Here is a 23,208-nt window from a genome sequence, read left to right as displayed (position 1 = left end):
TTGTTCCCTTTATTTGGAGTCGGGCCTCCTCACTCTTCTGCGCCAAGCTACTCTGTTTTGGGTTGTCTCTTTTGACATCTGGGATCGTTTGAGGTCTTTTTCTACGTTTGACCACCAGGTCACCGGGCGGCGGCCTGGGCCTCTCATAAGTTCCGGAATTTATTATTTCATATATTTATAATTTTAATAGTTATCAATCCAACTTAGACAACAACTACATACGTATGTTATTTAATGTTACACATTGTTCTGGAATGGCTCTCATCAAATTCAAGGGCCGGATTAAAGACGTCGCGAACCTCGGTGAAAGGGCCATCGAGTATCTGAAGAGTGCAAAGTTGCAAACCTCATGCAATCTGTTGATTAATATTTAATTTAAATCCAGTAACTATAATGCCATGCGATAAATAAAAAAATACGTATGACTTAAATATTATATGATATCAGATAACCGAATGGATTCAGAGCGAATCTACATGTGTCGCGATGTAGTCTGGTAGTACTAAGATGTTGCCACCGGTCCTAACACGTACGTCTTTTGTCTGCAGGCTGCTTGCTGGACGGAACGCGCCCGCCACCTGATGTGCCACCGCGCAACCCGACCATGTCACGACTGAACGGCCGCATCACCGGCAACCCCGCCGACTTGGCCGACTTCGAGCCCTCGTGTCTCGTGCGCACGCCCTCTGGCAACTTCTACGTGCCTTCAGGTAGAAAGTTTCTTCCAAAAATGTCATTTTAAAAAACATTTATATTATATACTTAATGCCTTTAAAGAATTGGATTTGTTAAAACAGATTAGCCTGATCACAACGGGATTTGTGCCAGATTTTTTTTTTAAGTACATAATTATTAAAGTAAAAAGAAAAAAGATGAGGAGGTCTTCATCTCCCTAGCGTTATCACTGCATTTTGCTATGGCTCGCTTTGGGACTTTGGGTTCCGCTTGGCAACCTAATCCCAAGATTTGAAATGCACTAGTTTATACGAAAGCTACTGCCATTTGACCTTCCAACTCAGAGGGGAAACTGGGCCTTATTAGGATTAGTTCGGTTTCTTCACGATGTTTTCCTTCATCGAAAAGCGATTGGTAAATATCAAATAGGTAATGTTTCGTACATAAGTTCCAAGAAACTCATTGGTACGAGCCGGAGTTTGAACCCGCGATCTTCGGTTTGAAATTAGCACGCCTTACCACTACCACCAACGCTTCCCTAATTCACTTCACTAATTTTTTAACGTTATAATTTTTCCAGGCGACATACAGAAGAATCCATCGATGGATTACAAATCAAACTCCTCGTGTAGTAGTCCAGGCAAGGACAAGAGCACCCTCGAGAGGATGGACCGTAACGAGCGGCACCCCGCCTTCGGGGCGCCGGTACCGGTGCTCCCCGTCAGGAATAACCTGCGGGCGACCCACTTCCCCCCGGCTGCCTCGCGGTTCCACTTTAGGAAAGGCCTCTCTTCTAGATGTTCCTGGAAGTGTACTGCTGTAGTGTTCATAGTGTTGTTCGTTCTTCTTTTAGCAATTGCGTCTTATACATCAGGTACATTTATTTTCTTTCTCTTTGCGTGTGAGCTTTGTGTCAACTATTACAAATTGTCGGTTTCTGGACATTTATATTTTGTTATTAAACGAAAATCAAATTATGGACAATTTATTTCGTTATTTTATACGACGAACCAAAACTCACACGCTTTACCACAGTTATTTTTTACCAAAACCACAATGAAAACTAAAACTTGCCTCTTTTCCGCAGCATCATACTTCGTAACCTCATATCATAACGCGAACCCATGTTCAGTGGTCGTTGGTGAGTCCACTGAGGTGTTTCCGGCGTCGAAAGCGACGACGCTGGAGTCCAACAAGTCTCTAGCACGACCGCATCAGACGCCGGCCACTGGCTCAGGTAAACGCGCTCGCCGAAGTGTCGACGAGCATGCTAGTGAACCACCTTCTCTTTCTTCTTCGGACACTTCCGCTGTAGATATGCATGAGCTAATCACGCCTTCTGTGGACACCTTTAGTGTAGTGCATGGTGTATCTGAAGGCGAAGAAGACCGGGGCAACGTTCATGTGTCTAGTGTAAGTGTAGATAACACTGGTGTGCTAACCGATGTAGAGCTTAAATCCACAACCAACATTGAACTTGGAACGACAACCGACATACCGCTTAATATTAAAACAACGACGCTTAATAACCCTCCTGCGGACAATACTGAAACTAATAACCCAACTACAGAAACGACTACTGAGGCTAATAATCCTATAGAAGCAATAACGGAAGTTAATCATACCGTGGAAGCTAGTACTGAAACTAACAAACAGTACACTAGTACTGATGTGGTGAACGTAGTAACTAACGAGCCTGATTCACTCATTAATATACCGCCAGAGATTGCGCCAAAAACAAAAATCGATCATGATAATATCGCTTATGAACCTGAAGCCATGCAAAGTGATGCACTTTCATCCGTTTTGTGGCGAGGATTGCAAAGAGTTAAATATTTAAAGTTAGAATCACAATTAGAAGAAGTGAACGAGGAACTGCATATTAAAATCAATGAACCTGAAGATATTGTTAATAAACTTGAGAAATTCCATTATGATACTGAACGGAATGAAGACCAGATTGTTAAAACATCAACTATAACTGCAGTACCAGTAACAACTGCAAGGCCAACCATTTCAGAAACCAAAACTAAAATAACTACCATATCTTCGTCAAGTGAAATTAATAAAGCACCTGAAAAGCATGTTATGATTTCCACGGAACCATCACTGAGTGTTACTAATTTTAACAACCCAATAGATAGTAATTCAACTGATAACATAGATGCCGAAGGAACTACTGTAAATTTTGCCGAATCCAAAACCCCGGAAATACCTAACTCAAAACATGTTATGATTAATCTTACAATATCGGCCGATGGCGCAGACAACTCTGCTTACAAACCGCTTTATTCGTTGACAGTGAAAGTACCTACAGATGGCGAAAGCAATGAGTTACCAAGTGTTCGCATAACTCCCGTAGATGTGGCACCAACCGAATCGACTTTCAACAACCCGAGAACAATAGAATCAACATTGAAACCAGTGACATCAGCACCACCTAAAACTATTTTTGAAGGAGGAACTTGTGAATGCACTTGTCCGGTTTGCGATGGGTCCGGAGACGGCTCATATGACGATTATTATGATAAACCGACTACGGATAAGTCAGTATTCGAAGAGACTTCAAAAACTACAGATATCTTCTCAACCTTAAATTATAATACGACCGAAGCGACTACAGAAGGTGCAACGTCAACCTATGAAACAACCAGCGAAGAGGCATCAACGCTGACTGACTTGACTGACTCCACAACTGACCTCACCACGGAAACAGCAACCGAATGCCCGACCACCACTGAAGCACCGAAATGTGTATGTCCAAAGGTTACTCCACCACCCATACTTATCTTGGAAGGTGAGGTCACAGAATTTGATTCGAAACACGATAACTCACTAACTGTCATACAACCATTTACCTTTATAGGTGTAGGGCCTTCAAATGAAGATGTGTTAACCCTTTTAACTAGCATGTTTTTCTATATTCATTATGGGTTGAGGGATTACTAACGGTGCACGTTTGTAAACCGCATGCGCTTGTAATTAGGCACATTTCCAACATTTAACATTAGAATTTTAGATTTGCACTGCTCTTAGTTTTGAGTATTAGATTAGCACCTTGGTAGGTACGATTTACAATTTCACCACATCATCGCATGATGAAACGAAATGTGATATTTTATTCTTGAGCTTTAAGAATACCAAATTAACGTATATCTTATGTTCTAGGTGCGCGAACATTCCCCGCACAGTCGTTCCCGCCAGACGGGACGACATTCAAACAAATTAACTTAGGTGAAAAATTATCAGAAGAAATCCCTCCATATAGTTACTGGAATATGCAGTTTTATCAGTCAGAAGCTTCTTACGTCAAGTTCGACTACATGATACCTCGGGGAGCTTCAATTGGCGTGTATGCGAGGCGAAATGCTTTGCCCACTCATACGCAATACCACTTCCTTGAAGTCCTTAGCGGTTTCAAGGCGAGATCCACGAGAGCTTCACATGTAAGTCGTAATCATATATTCCTAACTGAAACTATTTAAATACAATTGTAACGTCTATATGCAACTAACATTTAATTTTACGTCACATTTTCATGACGACATCATGAAAACCATCACGACTGAGTCATGGTTGTTTTCTATGTATTTAAGTATTTATATATTATATATATCATTGTCTGAGTACCCACAACACAAGCCTTCTTGAGCTTACCGTGGGGCTTAGTCAATTTGTGTAAAAATGTCCTATAATATTTATTTATTTTATTTTATTTATTTTCAGCCATCCGTAAAGAAAGAAGTAACGCATTACATGGAGCAAGGCCACTGGTTCCTATCGCTTTACAACGACGACGGCGATCCCAGGGAAATATCCTTCATCGCGGCGGTGGCTGAAGACATGACCCATAATTGCCCTAACGGCTGCTCAGGCAAGGGTGAGTGCCTTATGGGCCATTGCCAATGTCAGCCAGGATTTGGAGGAGACGACTGTAGCGAGAGTAAGTATAACTCATTTTAAAGGATAGATAAACTTTGAAATCGAGATAACCAGCGTCATTTAACTCATACAATATCATTACAGGTGTATGTCCAGTTCTATGCAGTCAACGCGGCGAATACATCAACGGTGAATGCCAGTGCAACCCCGGCTGGAAGGGCAAAGAGTGCTCCCTCCGACACGACGAGTGCGAAGTGCCCGACTGCAACGGCCACGGCCACTGCGTGAACGGGAAGTGTTCTTGTGTGAGGGGATACAAGGGGAAATTCTGCGCCGAAGTCGACTGCCCACACCCGACCTGCTCGGGCCATGGGTTCTGCATCGAAGGGGCCTGTGTCTGCAAGAAAGGGTGGAAAGGACTGGACTGTGCGACTATGGACAAGGACGCGCTTCAGTGTCTGCCGGACTGCTCTGGCCATGGGACCTTTGATGTTGACACGCAAACTTGTACGTGCCATGCTAGGTGGTCGGGCGAGGACTGCTCCAAAGGTAATTTTTGTTGTTCTGTTATTAGAATTAAAATATCTATATAAATCGACTGCGACGATGACATTATGTCATTACATATCATTTTCCATCTTTTGATTCCTTTGGTATGTATTTGTGTTTTCACAAAATTTTCAGAGGTGTGCGACCTCGACTGCGGCCCGCACGGCAGATGTGTGGGAGAGTCATGTGTCTGTGACCCCGGCTGGACCGGCGAATTCTGCACGTCTAAACTCTGCGATGCGCGCTGCAGCGACCACGGACAATGCAAGAATGGAACCTGCCTCTGCGTGTCTGGCTGGAACGGGAGACATTGCACGCTGGAGGGCTGTCCACGAGGCTGTGCCGGCCACGGCCAGTGCCGAGTGGCCAATGATGGCCACTGGGAGTGCAAATGTTTCGACGGCTGGGACGGTCCCGACTGCACAACGCTGAAAGAGCAGATTTGTGATGATGGAAAGGATAATGATAAAGGTAAATACATTGTTTTTCTTTATTAGGTACTTGTACTTTTTTAAAGAATAAATCTGATTTGATGAAATATAATGAGTGGACACAACACGACATTAGCTCAACACCAAATTATACTTAGTTATAAGTACCAAGGTAGATATCTACTTCTATTTCTGAATTAATTCAAAAGAACAGTTTCTTTTGAATTAATTCAGAAAAAAAATGGAATGGGTAGAGTCTGTGCGGAAAGAGAATAGTCGTAGAATGTATTGGTTCCCATATATTCCACGACTCTTCTCTTTCCGCGCGGCAGACTCTATCATCAGCACACCCAGTTTTAGGACTTAAATAAAAAAAACTTTTACCGTGACTTTCAGATGGCCTTGTGGACTGCGAAGACCCGGAATGCTGTCAATCCGTCGCCTGCAAGGGAAGCCAGCTCTGCGTGTCGTCTCCCAAGCCCACCGACATCCTGCTGCGGAAGCAGCCGCCCGCCATCACGGCTTCCTTCTTCGAGAGGATGAAGTTCCTCATCGACGAAGGTAGTCTGCAGAACTATGCCAAACAGGAGACCTTTAATGAGAGGTGAGTATTCGTGGTTGGTGTTGTGTCACAAAACTATCAGCAGCGGTATTATGGTCGCATTTTTATCACCTGTCATGCCTTGTGGCACTTTCGTACTTACATATTTGTTAGAACGTGACAGGCATAGTGACAAATGATAAAGAGCCGACCATCTTAGCCCTGCAGGTTGTGTAAAAATGTTAATGTCTCCTTTGACTTATTGTTAGAAGACACTACAGACATTTTTACCCCTCCTTCCCCGCTCGTTTTGTCCGTGGGAATATATGCATAAGTTTTATTGTTCGGTCATGTCATGACAATATTATTATATTGTTTTTTTTTAAATAGAACAGTAAAAATTATGACCATATTTCGAATATTTTTATTAGGAACAGTTGACATAAATGTTCAACATTTTAAATTGGATCGATTATATTATATAACGCCTTAAATTATGACTAAATGTCATGGGAAAAATTCGATAATTATTATGTCAACTTTTCCTATAATACCTATATGTTACTTACTACTAATAACTCTTGTGAGCAAAATTAACAAAATATCTGTTATAATATAAGATACGCAATGTTGTGCCCCAGTCAATCCCAATGTTTTATTTACATTTTAAGAGTGCGACACAGTTTTTGCTTTGATTTTCAAACACTCGAGGCGAATTTATGTTTGATATTACATGTTACAAAATTAACAAAAATGGCGGTAGTACCTATTGACACCACAGTGATCGTCTAAAATTAGTCAAGACCTTTGTCTCTCGAAATGAAGTCTTAATTAAGCCACACTTGTCAGTAGCCGCACAACTATAATTCTCACCTAAATATTTAGAGAGTTACTCGAATTGTATGCACGCATGCAAACATTTCTAGCAATTTACAATTCCTGAATGGATGTGCTTGCTATTTTACAAAAAAAAATACATTATTCGTTAAGTACCTATATTAGAATGCCTTCTGGTCCCATTGAATTTGAACTATATTCGGAGATCAGAACTGATGGCCCTTTCTTTTGGATTCTAATATACAAATCTCAGTTAAAACCATTTTGGAAAGTTAAGGCCCTCTTATCAACCAAGTCAATAGCAAAAGTTTTGAGTTAGATCAAGAAAAGTCTGCAACGATTTTGATAGCACGCGCACTGCAAGTGTTATTTTAAACGTCAAACTTCTATGAAATTATGACGTATACGTAAATAATACGTGCACTGCGTATGCTATCAGAATCGTTGCAGACTTTTCTTTGTTTAAGTCTACTTTATTGTCAGTCACTGTGGTATCCCTGCCAGCCCAATCGGCACATGCATGTCCTCTATGTACTATATATTTACCTACATCTTCTAAATTAACATATATGTAACGGTACTCATCTCTGTTTCTGTCCGCCCTTCTAACGCTGCGCAGTATGTTTTGGAATCACTTCAATACGAGGTAAGAAAGTTGTAGGATTGTGTGTGTGCGACTATAATGACTATAATAGGGTTGTAGACGAATTATAGAAGCCAGTATTTTGAATATTATGCTGATAGTCTGTGTGGAAAGAGGAGAGTCGTGGAATGTATGAGGTCCTATACCACTCTTCTCTTTCCGAACAGACTCAAACCTGACCCTGATGCACCGTCATTTGTTTGTAGTTCATAAACTAAACGAAATTTCCATTCATAATTTCACTGGCTTCTATTATGTTCCTATTGATACAGTACATACTTTACACTAGTATTTATTTTATAAATAATAATTAAATAACCGTAGGTTCTAATTGGCAACATAATATATTTTATGTATTTATGTATTATGATTGTCGTTTGCATGTGTTTTGCATTAATGTATTTAGTTACCTATTATACCGTGTCCTGTGAAATATGTGTTACGCTTTTTATTTTATGTGATATACTTATAATCAAAGAGTCATTGATAGTAGATGAGATGTACAATTTAGGAAAAATCGTGGCCAATTGTTTGACAGCTGAAATAGATAGCGTTGTTACAGCGCTATCTACATCAGCTGTTAAATTCGAAGCACGAATATGTCTTACATTTTACGCATCCTATACTATCAATAAATGTTTGTTTATAATGAAATATTTTTATAGTAAGTACCTATACTACTTAAAGGGTTTTATGTAGGTAGAGTTAGTAAAATTATATAAAATATGTTTGAAGCACTTTGAGAACCTTTTTGAAGTATGTCCCTAAAGGTTTGCCAAAAGTAGTTAATACGTAATACTAGTTTATTAACTAAATCAATCATAAGTAGTTAGATATACAATCACTTAGCAGTACAGTTAATGATGATAAAGTTTTAGTAGAAAAGTACCCATTCATGTAGTTGAAACATACAAAATTTCCAATCATAAATTAACAAACCTAACCCCATTGTTATATTCAAAGCTAATTAAGAATTTATAATTTTTCGACTTAAGGGTGATGAAATTGTTGGGCACCCCTGCTTTAAAACTAATAATAGCAAAAAATAAAAAAGATTGCGATAAATTGAGAACCTTCCCCTTTTTTGAAGTCTTAAAATATGCAATTTTCTACAAGTGGTGGGTGAACATTATGAGAACAAGTTACCATCTTACAATTTTACTTTACCTAAGTTTATAACGTCCGCAGCCGTTCAGCGGTGATCCGAGGCCGTGTGGTCACCTCGTTGGGCTCCGGGCTGGTGGGCGTGAGGGTGTCCACGTCCACGCCGCTGGAGGGCTTCACGCTCACGCGGGACGACGGCTGGTTCGACCTGCTCGTGAACGGCGGTGGCGCGGTCACCCTACACTTTGGACGGGCGCCGTTCAAGCGCTCTTCGCAAGTTGTCTTCGTGCCTTGGAATGAGGTATGTAAAATGCGTAGTGTAATCTTAAAGTCTCAGGCGGTTTTCACATTGGATGCGGATCCTCATGCTATACGTGCATATCGGTGTCTCGGTCACACACCGGAGCCGCAAGCGGATTCGTATCAGTGTGATAAACGCGTAAGACCGAGATGCCCCAAGATTCCGATTGGCCTAAAAACCTCCTAACTTGCGCTGATTCTTATGGCCAAATTCAATCAGCCGGACTATTCGTCAATTTCAATCGTGACGAAGAAGTGGTTATCGAATCCTTTCTCGAGCGTCCATTGTGCGTGTGAATGGCCTACCTAAGTACAGTACCTTCAGCATAGTCTATCTCTCGTAGCGACCTATCATGATGATATATCAAGTTAAGGCACGGCCAGTAACATGAAAATACTTTATTAGCAGGTAGAAGAAAAGTTTTTATTTACTGAAGTTAATACTAAGCTCACACATATACCGGCACTTTGAACTTTCATCACGTTCATCACTTCAATCACGTTGCTAATTGAATCGGGATACTGTCAATCTGTATCTGCCACTGGTGAGCCTTGCGGCGGCAGATTGGCTACACATGCCATTCGGGGCGGGATGGAGCGTGTCTATTCTGTATGAAATATTATTACTTATTCTGTGCTAGAGGTTAAGCATGTTCGCCATTTGCAGGTTGTGATAATCGACTCGGTGGTGATGACGACGGCGGACGAGAAGGGCGGGTCGGGCCCGCCGCAGGCGTGCCTGGCGCACGACTACGACGCCATGAAGCCCGTGGTGCTCGCCACGTGGAAGCACGGCTTCCAGGGCGCCTGTCCCGACAAGAGCGCCATACTCGCCGAGTCACAGGTAACGGCGGACGTCAAAACAAACGTTATCATCATAAGTTATGTTATTCTTTTGTCGGTGAAGTATCTCCCAGCTCTTTTTGATTTTTTAATACGACATGACCCCCACTTTTTTACTTGGCCATATCTGGGTCTGCCTGTACCTCTGCGCTTTTATACTCCCTTCCAAAATAGTTTTAGAGAAATATTTAGTCCAGTCGCATAAAATGCCCACTATTTTTTTCCACGTCTGTTCTCTACGGTTTCAAGGATCACTCTTTTTTCTTTCCCTCTTCGCAGCACCTCCTCATTCGTGATATTTTTCTGTCCTACTTTTGCCTTTTAGAAAATTATCTCTCAACTTGAAATTATTCTTTCAGGTCGTTCAAGAAAGTCTCCAAATCCCCGGCACAGGCTTAAACCTGGTATACCACAGCTCTCGGGCTGCTGGCTATTTATCCACCATCCAACTTCAGTTGACGCCCGAAAAAGTACCCCCAACTTTAGCCCTCATCCATCTGAGAATCACGATCGAGGGCATCCTGTTCGAAAAGACGTTCGAAGCCGATCCCGTCATCAAATTCACGTATCCGTGGAACCGGCTAAACGTGTATCGACAAAGAGTGTATGGAGTCACCACGGCGCTGGTGAAAGTTGGCTACCAATACACAGATTGCAAGGACATCATCTGGAACGTGCAAACGACGAAACTGAGCGGGCACGATATGAGCATATCTGACGTCGGCGGCTGGAATCTCGATATTCATCACAGATACAACTTCCATGAAGGTAAGTAACTCTTAATCAGACTTAGTATTGCAGGAATCTGGTTTATCATGATCAAACTAATAACACGAAGTCTTATGGGACATTTAAATGTGTTAACCCATAGTTAACACGATAATATAGCTATATTATCTAATTCATCGTATCTTTTTTATTTCTACGCTATATCTTCGGGGATTATAAACAAAACAATCTTTCATATTGAGAGCAACGTGAACCGCCATAAGAGTTATTAAATTCCAATTAGCTTCTATCGTTCCTCCGACGACGGACCAGACTTTGCAGCGACAGCTAGCTTAGACAGTCTACCCGAAGATGAAGTTTCCGACTCGCTATTCCTCGGACTACCGGAAGTTGAAGTTTCGTGGTGTCCTCCTCAGGTATCCTGCAGAAGGGCGACGGCACGAACACGTACCTGAAGCACAAGCCGCGGCTGATCATCACGGCCATGGGCGACGGGCGGCAGCGCGGGCTGGAGTGCGCGGAGTGCTGGGGCGCGGCGCGGCGGCAGCGCCTGCTGGCGCCCGTGGCGCTGGCGGCCGACCCTGCCGGCGCGCTGTACGTCGGCGACTTCAACCTCGTGCGCAAGATCAAGCCCGACGGCGAGGTCGTGACCCTCGTCAAACTCAAGTGAGTGTTCATTGTTCCGTTTGCCCCTTTCTAATATACCGATGGTTACGGAAACAGATGCACCGAGAATTTAAATAAACATGTCCCGTACTCGTCGCGTCGGCTGAGAGTGTACCCCGATCCTCTGGGTACTTGCGACTCGTAGTGTATTCTCGCACCGATTTGGAAAAAAAAACATACTATCGAACATAAAGTAAAGTAAAACTTCTGAAACAAGTTTTTAAACTCCTCTCGGCGTACCTAACCCATATTTATTTTTCTTTTGCAGCGCCACTCGAGTTTCCTACCGGTACCACATGGCCCTGTCCCCGCTCGACGGCACGCTGTACATCTCCGACCCCGAATCCCATCAGATCATTAAAGTCCGCAACACCGAGGACTACAGCGACCCCGAGCACAACTGGGAGACGGTGGTCGGCTCCGGCGAGAGATGTCTGCCTGGAGACGAGGCCCACTGCGGCGACGGTGCTCTAGCCCGAGATGCCAAGCTGGCCTACCCGAAAGGAGTGGCGGTATCCATTGACAACGTCCTATACTTCGCCGACGGAACTAACATTCGCATGGTCGACAGAGATGGCATCATCACTACGGTCATCGGCAATCACATGCACAGAGCGCACTGGAAACCGATCCCTTGCGAAGGAACCTTAAGCGTAGAGGAAGTCCATCTGAGGTGGCCTACAGAACTCGCCATCAATCCTTTGGACAACAGCCTCCATATTATCGACGATCATATGATTCTACAGATGGCTCCGGATGGCAGGGTTAAAGTGATCGCTGGACGTCCCCTGCACTGCCCATCGCCGTTGACCGGCTACGATATGGAACTGGCGACTTATGCTACTTTGGTGATGCCGCAGAGCATTGCCTTTGGAGCTGCCGGTGACTTGTACGTAGCTGAAAGTGATTCTCAGAGAATAAATAGAGTGCGTCTGATAACTACTGATGGCAAAATCTCCCTTTATGCTGGCGCGGAATCTAAGTGCAACTGTTTGGAACGCGGCTGCGATTGCTTCGAGGCCGATCATTTCCTAGCTTCCAATTCCAAGTTCAATACGATCTCAGCCGTGATTGTGAGCCCGGACGGTATCGTGCACATAGCAGACCAGGCAAACTATAGAATTCGATCAGTCATGGCCAGTATACCTGACGCCAGTGGATCGAGAGAGTATGAGATATATTCACCCGATACGCAGGAAGTTTACGTTTTCAACAGATTCGGTCAGCACATCATGACAAAGAACATTCTGACCGGCGAAAATAACTATGTGTTCACTTACAACGTAAATACCAGCAACGGCAAGTTGAGCACAGTTACCGACGCGGCCGGTAACAAAGTCTTCCTCTTACGTGATTATGCCAGCCAAGTCAATTCGATAGAGAACACCAAGGGACAGAAATGCAGACTCAAAATGTCCAGAATGAAAATGTTACAAGAATTACGAACACCCGACAATTTCAATGTAACCTTCGACTATCACGGTACCACTGGATTACTTAAGGCTAAATACGATAGCACTGGACGTAGCTACATCTACAAGTATGATGAGTTCGGTAGACTAACTTCAGCCGTTACCCCGACCGGCAGAATCATCAACTTGACCTTCGACCTGAGCCTTAAAGGCGCCACAGTTCTGGTGAGCGAAAACAATAAGAGACCCATTTCTATTCTCATTAAGGGTTCTTCTGTTAACACTAAGGTCGGAGAAGCAGAAAAGAAGACGATCATTTCTACGGACGGTAGCATCTCCACCAGTATGCCGTGGGGACATGTCATTTCAACGGACACAGTTCCGTACACAATTCTCTCCGAAATAGATCCCATTTTGGGCGAAAGCTACCCCGTGCCCGCGAAGCAGAGAACTGAAGTTGGCGGTGATTTAGCAAACCGATTTGAATGGAGATACTTCTTGCGCAGATTGCAATCTAACAAGGGAAAGAGCAGCAAAGCCGTGGCTCAGATCGGTCGCAAGCTGAGAGTGAACGGTGAGAACCTTCTGACGCTCGAATACGATAGAGACTCCTCCACTGTAGCCGTGTTCATGGATGATAAGGTGGAGTTACTGAACGTCACGTACGATAGAACTGCGAGGCCCGTGAAGTGGGGACCGCGGAATGGTATCTTCGCCGAGGTTGAACTGGAGTATGACAGATTCAGCCGACTCACCAGTTGGAGATGGGGCGATCTAAATGAAACCTACGGTTTCGACCGAGCTGGCCGATTGCACGAGATCAAATACGGTGACGGGTCGTCCTTGGCCTATTCCTTCAGGGACATGTTTACAAGTCTTCCACTGAAGGTCACGACTCCTAGAGGCAGCGATTATCTGTTAGACTACGACGACTCTGGCGCGCTCCAGAACTTGACCACGCCAAGAGGACACATCCACACCTTCGCACTGATGACTTCGCTAGGCTATTTCAAGTACCAATATTTCTCGCCGATGAACAGACATCCTTATGAAATCCTATACAACGATGACGGACACATTTTGGCTAAGATCTTCCCGCACCAATCTGGTAAGATATTGTACGTGTACGACCAGGCGGGCAAGTTGGAGACGATATTGGCTGGCGCGTCCGCTATCCGCTACGTGTACCACGAAAATACTCACCTGGTGAAGAATGTCGAAATAACGGACCCCGATTACGATCTCAAACAGGACTATAAGTACCACGCCGGCATTCTCAAAGACGAGAAGATGAAATTCAACTCCAAGAGTGGCCTTAACAATGCCCACTTCAAATATCAATATGATGGCAACGCCAGGCTTTCAACGATTGACGTTAACATTAACAGCAAGGAAATGCCCCAGTTGAGACTGAAGTACAACCAAAATTTGGGTACCTTAGAAGGAGTAAGCGACTTGAGGATCTACAGGAACACATTCAATCGATCCGTCATGCAAGACACGAGCAAGCAATACTTCACCATCACCGACTACGACGACCACGGCAGAATAAAAACGGTGCTCATGAATATTAAATCATTCGATGTCTTCCGCCTCGAACTTGAATACGATGCCAGAAACAGAATCAAGTCTAAAAAGATGCTGATCGGCGATACGTCTTCCAGCGAACGAATCAGTTACAACTTCGACGGACATCTCATGGAAGTGGTCGGCTCCGAAGACGATTGGAAATACGTTTACGATGAGAACGGTAACGTCATTGGTGTGATCGAGCACGGAGAGAAACGGTACCTGGGCTACGATATCGGTGATAGGGTCGTCCAGTACGGCGACATTGAGTTCAGCAGCTACGACGGCCGAGGCTTCGTTATTAGGAGGGGAGAACAGAAATACCGCTACAATTCCCGAGGACAGTTCGTGCATGCCTTCGAAAGGGACAAATTCCAGATGTGGTACTACTACGATAACAGAAACCGTCTGGTCGCCTGGAAGGACGATAAGAATAACGTCACCCAATTCTTCTACACCAATCCTCAAACTCCTAATCTGATCACACACATGCACTATCCTAAAACCGAGAAGACCGTGAGGTTCCTGTACGACCAGCGAAACTTCCTTACTTGCATAGAAACGGAAGACCAGAGGTTCTATGTTGCCACAGACCACAACGGCTCGCCGCTCGTAGTGTTCGACGTCAACGGTGAAATCATAAAAGAAATCAAACGCAGCCCCTTCGGAAAGATAATCAAAGACACCAACCCCGGTTTCTACGTGCCCGTAGACTTCCACGGCGGTATATTTGATTACAACACGAATCTGGTATATCTCGACAACAGGCTGTACGACCCGATAGTCGGGCAATGGATGACGCCGAGCTGGGAGCACCTGGCGACCAAACTCAGTCTTCCAACGGATATTTTTATCTACAGATTTAAGAACAACGATCCGATAAATAAGAACCAGAACGTACCGTACATGACGAACCTGGGCAGCTGGCTGGAACTGTACGGCTACGACTTGAGCAAGATGATGGGATCGAGGTACATCACCGACATGATCTTCCAACCGATAACTTCCGTGACGGCGCCGCATTTGGCGCCCGATTTCGGTGTGATGTCTGGTCTTCAGTGCATCATTGAGAAGGTAAGTCCAATCGAGTGTCGAACTATACTCACACAGGGTGACCACTCTTTACTATAACCCAAATTCCCTGACTTTTCCCGGTTTTCCAGGCGTTTTTTCAAGTTTTTCCCTGACCATAATCTTAAATGTAATAAATATAAAATATGTAATTGGAATACATTTTTGAGTTTTTGCAGAATCTGAATTAGTCCAGTCATTATATCCAAAAAACCGACCCTACCCGTGAATAATCAGTTGTTGGATTTTTTTTCGTAGGTCCCTCGGAGTCGGGTCACTGGGAGTGTAAATTCAAAAAGTAGTGTTCAGGCTCCTGTGTATATTCGAAAAACGGTTTTTCTTGAATAACTCGGCCATTTTTGATTTTACAGTGAAACCGTGAGGACAAAAATTTTAGGAAATTTGATTCTCTACAAGTTTGGTCCTCACAATTTTTCTTCTAGGATCGATATTTTGGAAATTAAATTTGAAAAAAGAGACTAATTCAAAATATTTTCATCATCTACTAGATACGAGCGATAGAAATTGGGAATCTAGTGGTAAAGTGGTATTGACCACTCGATTTCAATTCTATTAGTAGAATTTAAACGCCTATACTTGGTCAAGCAGATCTTGTCAGTAGAAAAAGGCGGCAAATTTGAAAAATGTAGGCGCGAAGGGGTATCGTCCCATAGAAAATTTGAATTTCGCGCCTTTTTTTACTGACAAGATTTGCTTGACCGTCTATAGTAGTGGAGATATCATTTAACGAAATACACGAAATCGAGTGGTCGAATTTCAAAAATCGGCCCCCTGGACTTAAATTTTCTATCTTTTTGTGTAGCTCCTCCGTGTACAAAAAAAAATGATCCACGCGGCTCGTAATGCTCACTTTACGAGCCGCGTGGATCATTTTTTTTTTCAATATTTATTTTGTCTATACCGCCGTGGTAGGATATAGCGTTACCTATTATTGACCTATTTAGCAGCAAACGTACGACCCCAATTTCATAGAAAACCGCAAATCGATGTACGGGGTTAGCCGTTTGGCACACGCATACTAGAGATCAAAACAAAATTTTTGACCCGCAGTTCCTAAAAAAAAAATCCATAGGAGGGGAGTGCTGAGTCATTGTTTTTTTTTTATGAGAAAAAAAAATTTTTTTAGAAACCAATCGTGTATGGTAGGGTTAAACAGGTATTCCCCGTTGGATATATGGATATTACGTATCATTTTATGATTAATATGCACCGTATCTGCAGTACAGTTCCATTAAGTCTCGTAGAATAGATACTGAAGTAGGACTGTATCACTTAGTATTATTGAAAAATTAAAAAAAAAAATACTAAATGAAATTATTTTCAAAATTGCTTTATTAGGGTTAGATATGAGGATATCACGTATCATTTGAGGTATATTGTACAAAAAAAATCAGCCATATCGTATCTGGAGAAGCCCAAACTTGGTATGTTTTGAAAATTATTTTTGTTTTAATTTAAAAAAAATGGCTGAAATGTAATGATGTGGTATAGTTTTAGAATCGCCTCGATGAGGAAACCGGACTAATCCCATCAAGGCCTAGTTTCCCCTCAGGGTTGGAAGGTCAGATGGCAGTCGCTTTCGTAAAAACTAGTGCCTACGTCAAATCATGGGATTAGTACTCAAGCGGACCCCACGCCTATTACTTATTCTGTGCCCAGGCTCCCATGAGCCGTGGCAAAATGCCGGGATAACGCCAGGAAGAAGAAGATATAATGTTTGCAGATGGTAAAATTAATATATTTATTTTTATTTTATTATGTACATACAGAGACAATTTTTATTCCCTGACCTCCATTAAATTTCCCTGACAATTCCCTGACTTATCCATGACTAGCGAAATTCCCTGACTTTTCCCGGTTTTCCCGGTTTTCCAGAAAGTGGCCACCCTGTCACATTATGAACACTGGTGTGTCGTCGAAGACTTTCCAAAATTGCGATATTTCCATATTAAACTTCGCATGTTTTTGCTATGGGAATCGAAATTTACCATTGAAATGAAATTTTCAAGAACATTACGAACTTTTTGGAAACATTTCGCAACTTGAACATCTATAATTTTCATCGTAATCCTTCACTTTAGTTCATTAAACGAAATGTTTGCCTATAACAAATGTTTTTCTGTTCATTGTAGGTGAACGACAAACTGTCGGACATCGACTTCGTGCCGACGCCGCTCCTGAAGATGGAGCCGATCACGCGCAACCTGCTGCCGCGCGTGTCGTACAAGCGCGGCGTGTTCGGGTCCGGCGTGCTGATCTCGCGCGTGGACGGCCGCGCCTACATCAGCGTCGCCGACGGCGCCAATAGCGTCGTCGAGGACGTCATCACCACCGTCTTCAACAACTCTTACTTCCTCGACGTACACTTCAGCATACACGATCAGGACGTCTTCTACTTCGTCAAAGATAATTCGCTGAAGATCAGAGATGATATGGAGGAGCTGAGACGGTTGTCTGGGAAGTTCAACGTGTCGCAGGATGAAACGAATGATCAAGGCTTAGAGGTATTTTGTTTTAATAATTTTACTGTATACTAATTAAATTCAAATTGAAAATAGATTTCATGCAGGTACTAAAGGAAAATGACACAATAAGTCAAATCAAAGTATATTTTTTGTAAACTCTTGAAAACATTCACATTTGAATAGAAACCAAAAGTTTAAGATGACATAATTTTTCTTAAGCAGTAAAAAAACATAAAAGTTCTATCAGTGCAACATGACGAGGGTTTAACGTATGAAAAAGTGGTGATATAGGTACGGTCAGCCAAGGAAGTGGTCTACCACTTTTCGACTCTATCTTGGCTTTACACTTTCTTGGCTGACTGTACCTAGTGCTTGTCGGAAAACACTAAAGCTTATTTAATTTGTCAGGTTCGAGTGCACGCGGTGGGCAAAGGGTCGGCGCAAGCGGTGATCGTGCTGCGCTACGGCGTGGAGCCGGCGGCGGAGCGGCTGAAGCTGCTGAAGCACGCGCACAAGCGGGCGGCGGCGCGCGCCTGGGAGCGCGAGAAGGCGCTGGTGGCGGCCGGCTGGGAGGGCCGCGGCGTCTGGACCGAGGAGGAGAAGGAGGAGCTCATCTCGCACGGCGTCGTCGACGGCTGGGCCGCCAAGGACGTGCACTCCGTCTCCAGGTACCCGCAGCTGGCCGACGACCCCGCCAACATCGTCTTCGTGCGCGACGGCCGGCGGAAACGGAGAAAGAGCGGCCGCTCGCGCCACCGCTCGTGATCTGTCTGAACGTGCCATAACTTGACTCCGTTTTGAATTTGGAACGTTCCGGGTTCGAAACGGCTTTAGATTTATTTTTTATAGGACTGAAGTTGTCGGCCTTTTGAGGATGAGTTGTGATGGAAGTGATCGGGATAGCGGGATATTGTGAAGAGAGTAGGACGGTTTGTGGATCGATCTGATACGGGACGATTACGTTTATAGGCCATAGTAGAGCGTTTCGTTACCCGCTTTGCGTACTTAGGCGAGTCAATTATTTTGATCCCCTTATTGTAGCTTATTTTTAATATATTTTCGCCCTATACTCATTCTCGGACTGAAAATGAATCTCACGAACAACTCTCACAGGGTACCGGGTCATAAAGTTAACATAATAATAAAGATATAATAATGAGCGATGAACTGAACATAATAAACCAAAATACTCATACGATCACAATTTTTAACCCTTTTAAAGATTATTTTAGTAGTACCTACATATTTTTATCGATATACTCTCGTCACTTAGAATTATTATTTACACGAAAATGTAGCCCTATCACATTGTAGCCAAATATCTCATGCTATCCATACTGTAATTTGGTTAATTGTAAATACTATTTTTATTAGTCTCGTAGTTGTTCCTTTAAATAATTAGACCTAAGGTCTTTTTTTACTTCGCAATACTATTACTATTTAAGCAATATTTTATACCTAATGTTTTTTATAAAAGCGCCTCTGACATGAAATCGAATGACCCCAACAACGCTAGCTACTCCGCGCTAGAACCTCGTCGGTAGGGCGCGATCGCACGAGCTACGTAGCGTGCCCCACTCGGAGAGACAGAGTTCTAACTAGCGTTACAGTAATCCCATTAGAATGGCCTCATACTACATAGACAAATAAAGTAAATATAATAATTTAATTACATAAAACGTTAATACGTACTTCTGCATGTGTTGTGCAATAAAAAGGGTAGTTTTACATGTAGAGGCTTCTTGCTGACTTATCATTCTACGCACGTTTCTAGAGACTGAGACTTAATACTATTTTTTTATGTTTTTCGTTCACGGACTGCTCAAAAGCAAAACTCTAAACGGTCAGTCATATTTATCCCTATACACAATATTATATACCTTATTATTTATTATTGAATTTATCTTTTATGATGAATTGTTTTTATAATAAGTTTATAAATTTAATTAATGCAGTTGCTGTCAAGCGTCAGTGTGTTTTTGGGCAGTCCAGTGTTCGAACTTGTGATTTGTGAATTCCTCTACAGTAAGTCAGCGAGCAAGGAGTAATTTATAACTGTAGTAATAGTGTATGTCCATAAATGTGAATCATTTAAATTGTGGTGTCTACTCTGTGTTAGAGGTACTAAGTAGCTAGATGACTGAGGTGAACGTAAATATTTGATACAAAAATTGTTACGGTGGGAACCACGGCACCCAGCGGCCGGACGGCCCAGCGTTGGTGATATTTTTGGAATATGTGACTAAAAAAGCAATACGTCGTAATGTAATACGTCTTATCATTTATTTAACTATAAGGTGTATTTTTATTTAAATTAATTAATAATAATGAAATATATATCTATTGTGAATGTAGTTATTGATTTCGCGGTGATATAATACTAGAGCGGTATAGTTCTTTTTTATAATGTATAAAGAATTCTAATTTGTAAATAGGTACTTAAAGTTGAGATGTAATCTGTAAAAATATTGTACATATCTTTACGCTTGGAATTATTTATAATTTACCCTCTAAGTTAGGATATGGTGTAATATATCGGCAGAGAGGCTCTAGAATCTACTCCACGGGCGACTGCGGCTCACTCGAATGTATCCACATACATGATCTGTAAGAGCTGTTTCCCACTGACGTCCAGTTTTTTGCAGGATCCAGTTTTCTGTAGTATGCATGCAGGATCCCGCAAACAGAATCCTCGTGTGAAAGTTACTATATTAGCACCTATACTACTAAAACGGGATCCTGCAAAAAACCGTACCCGCAAAAAACTGGACGTCAGTGGGAAACAGCTCTAATAATAACACTTGATACTGACAAAGGCTCACACATCACTAACTACAGATGTGTTGCATAATTATTTTCCATCGTATTTTCACGGAAACGTACGAACGTGTCTTGCTGTGTCAGTCAGTCTCGTAAAATGTACTGAGGTTGACTGAAGTAGCGTGACAAATACGAACGTTTCCGAGAAAGTACGATGAACAATAATTATGCACTAAATCTGTACTAGATCTATTTAAAATTACTATTAAAACTGCAGTATCATGTTTTATTATTATTATATGATTTGTCGTTAGGACAAATCGTTTTGCAATATCGCTAAAATAATTTTCAATAGCGTCAAACATCTAATACAAGAAATGTTTTAAAAATACTTCATTACTGGTCTTGATAATGTCAAAAGGTGGCACTGCAATCTGCCGAACTGTAGACTGTCGAAAAAATAAATAATAATTAATAAAACAATCAATAAGAATCATGGTAAATCATCAAACTTTGTTGCTACGATGTTGGCGCAAAACCGCTTACTAAAATAACTGTAGGTATTTAGAGTCAGAGGCCCTACCGCAAAAAAAAGCGAAACCCAAGATATCTTTATCTGCCGCTCTATCACTCGAATAAGCAAGAGCGATAGAGAGGCAGATAACGAAATTTCGTTTTTCGTGGTAGGCCCTCAGTGCCCAGACTTAAGTATGCAGGTGACATGCCTACTTGCCTAATATGCTTGGATACTTAAGGCAGGGCACTGCTTCTTAGTGCCACTTCCACCATCCTTCTAACCTGGGGTTACGCGGTTAAACCGTTAACCCAGTGTCAAATCAAATTGTACTGGTAACCATGGTACCAGGTTTAACCGGTTAACCGCGGGTTAGTGGAATGGTGCAATTGGCGCAAGTGGCGCTTACCATCATAACACAATCAAAATACACTGGAGTCAATGTGTTTGCGGTTGACATATATTTGCTGCTGATTGTAAGACTGTAATACAAACAACAATAATTCCGTTAGTACCATACTTGTCATAGTTACTTAAATTAGAACATCATCATTCCGAGGCCATAAGGGTACCTTTCTACTGAGGCGGAGATGATAGGAGATGTGAAATCAGCAATGGTTGTAATCCAACGGATCGGAGAAGAGACGTGGATTATTGGTGGGAATCAGTCTCTAATCTCCGTCTCAGTGGAAAGGCAACATTAATATTGTTTACGGTTTCCGAAACAAAATAACTTTGTATTAGAAACTATTCGTTTCCGATTTGTCGTTTTGTACCGTTATCAATTATCATCAATGTTTCTAAGCAATAGACTCAGCTTCTAGATGTAATAGAGCGCTTCACATAGTCGGGAGGCGTAGCATAGTCCGGGATCCGAACTGCATTTACATGTACTATAGTAGACAAGCGTAGCCCCTTTAAGACTCTGGATGTGTAAAGAGTTCCGTACTCGCTAGAAGTGCGTGCGTCAGCATGTACAGTAATAACATAGAAAGTATTCTAATGGAATATGTAATAAAAATATTAAATTATATGGCATTTTTTCTTCATCCTACCTGAATAGAACGTTAACCCTTTAACCTTTTGGACGCCAATGACCGATATATCGCAGGTCCAACGCCAAAGACAGATTAGTCGGTCACAGACCACAGAGCAACATAGACCTACGTGCATATGCATAAAGTTCAATTTCAGTTTTGACACTTCGGTGACGTGGCGTCCGAGTGACAGCTTTTGTGTTTGATGCTATAAATAATAGGTACACACCTGCAATAGTATGTTATTCTTCGATGGCCGCAAAAATATCTGACACGATCTTATTTGTAGAACTCTAAGAGCGTGTCACATATTTTTGCCGCCTTCGAAGAGTAACATACTATTGCAGGTGAGTGTACTAATGGCTATTAGTCATTTTACATACAAAATCACTAATAGTATTAGCTAGTATTGTATTATGCAATAGGCCCCAGGTTTTCAATAAAACAAACAGATATCCAAGTAATAAAAATAATGTATTACAATTTCTAAGTGATTGCGTACAACTAGTGATATGTAACAGATATGCGTGCCAGAATCACATACGAATAGAAACCTTATTGCCATACACAATTCATATCTTCTCTATATGGGAGATACTTAGAGCCTTTAGTAACTGGAGACGTCATGGCTGTCATTTTCTGTACAAAACAGTCTGCCGATTTTGGCGGGGGAGGAGACGTCAAATGTATTGCTATATTTGCTATTTCTAGTATTTCTACATGATTTCTACGTAACGTACAAATAGCCATATCAGTCCATACAAAAGTTTGCACAATTGTGCAAGGTTTTCGGCAGAGGGGTATTAAAGCTCTTAAAGGCGACTCCAGTTATTAAATGCTCTAAGGGGAGATATAATGGAGATTATTATTTTCGTTAGGAACATGTTTTTTTAATGAAACGAGTTTTTAATGACTGGTATCTTATGATTACCTATTACAATAGGTAATCTTAATGATAAACATTTTTTTTCGGTATGACAAGCTCAATTTCGCATTACTCCATATCTAAAGCTTGTAGATAAATCTAGTTTATACTAATATTCTTACACAAAAATAATACGTAAGTTTTTTTGTAGTAACATTTTACTTAGCTAATTTATTATCAAATGACTTGTCTAAGAAAATAGGTAAAACATATTTGGCAAAAATGGCAAAGTAA

At 42.1% G+C, this 23,208-nt stretch overlaps 1 protein-coding gene across 6 annotated transcripts in view; it reads left to right on the top strand.

Annotated features, from left to right (window-relative positions):
* LOC134806382 (teneurin-m) overlaps positions 1-22,045 on the top strand; it is a 693,234-nt gene extending 671,189 nt beyond the window's left edge. For 3 of the 6 annotated variants that reach the window (XM_063779611.1, XM_063779610.1, XM_063779612.1), the window contains 17 exons: positions 549-710; positions 1,256-1,549; positions 1,763-1,912; positions 2,978-3,472; positions 3,844-4,121; positions 4,402-4,618; positions 4,702-5,106; positions 5,242-5,577; positions 5,934-6,141; positions 7,535-7,561; positions 8,747-8,963; positions 9,630-9,806; positions 10,165-10,573; positions 10,951-11,200; positions 11,469-15,255; positions 17,406-17,777; positions 18,147-22,045. In XM_063779611.1, the coding sequence (XP_063635681.1) occupies positions 549-710; positions 1,256-1,549; positions 1,763-1,912; positions 2,978-3,472; positions 3,844-4,121; positions 4,402-4,618; positions 4,702-5,106; positions 5,242-5,577; positions 5,934-6,141; positions 7,535-7,561; positions 8,747-8,963; positions 9,630-9,806; positions 10,165-10,573; positions 10,951-11,200; positions 11,469-15,255; positions 17,406-17,777; positions 18,147-18,503 (8,141 nt within the window). In that variant the 3' untranslated portion in view covers positions 18,504-22,045. The other 3 variants (XM_063779613.1, XM_063779607.1, XM_063779609.1) reach the window with 3 other exon arrangements.
* The last annotated feature ends 1,163 nt before the right edge of the window (positions 22,046-23,208 follow it).

This window comes from Cydia splendana, chromosome 3, assembly GCF_910591565.1.
Source record: "Cydia splendana chromosome 3, ilCydSple1.2, whole genome shotgun sequence".
In the NCBI taxonomy this organism is placed as follows: Eukaryota; Metazoa; Arthropoda; class Insecta; order Lepidoptera; family Tortricidae; genus Cydia; species Cydia splendana.
Note: the sequence above shows the minus strand (reverse complement) of the source record. Positions and strands in the feature narration are given on the sequence as shown.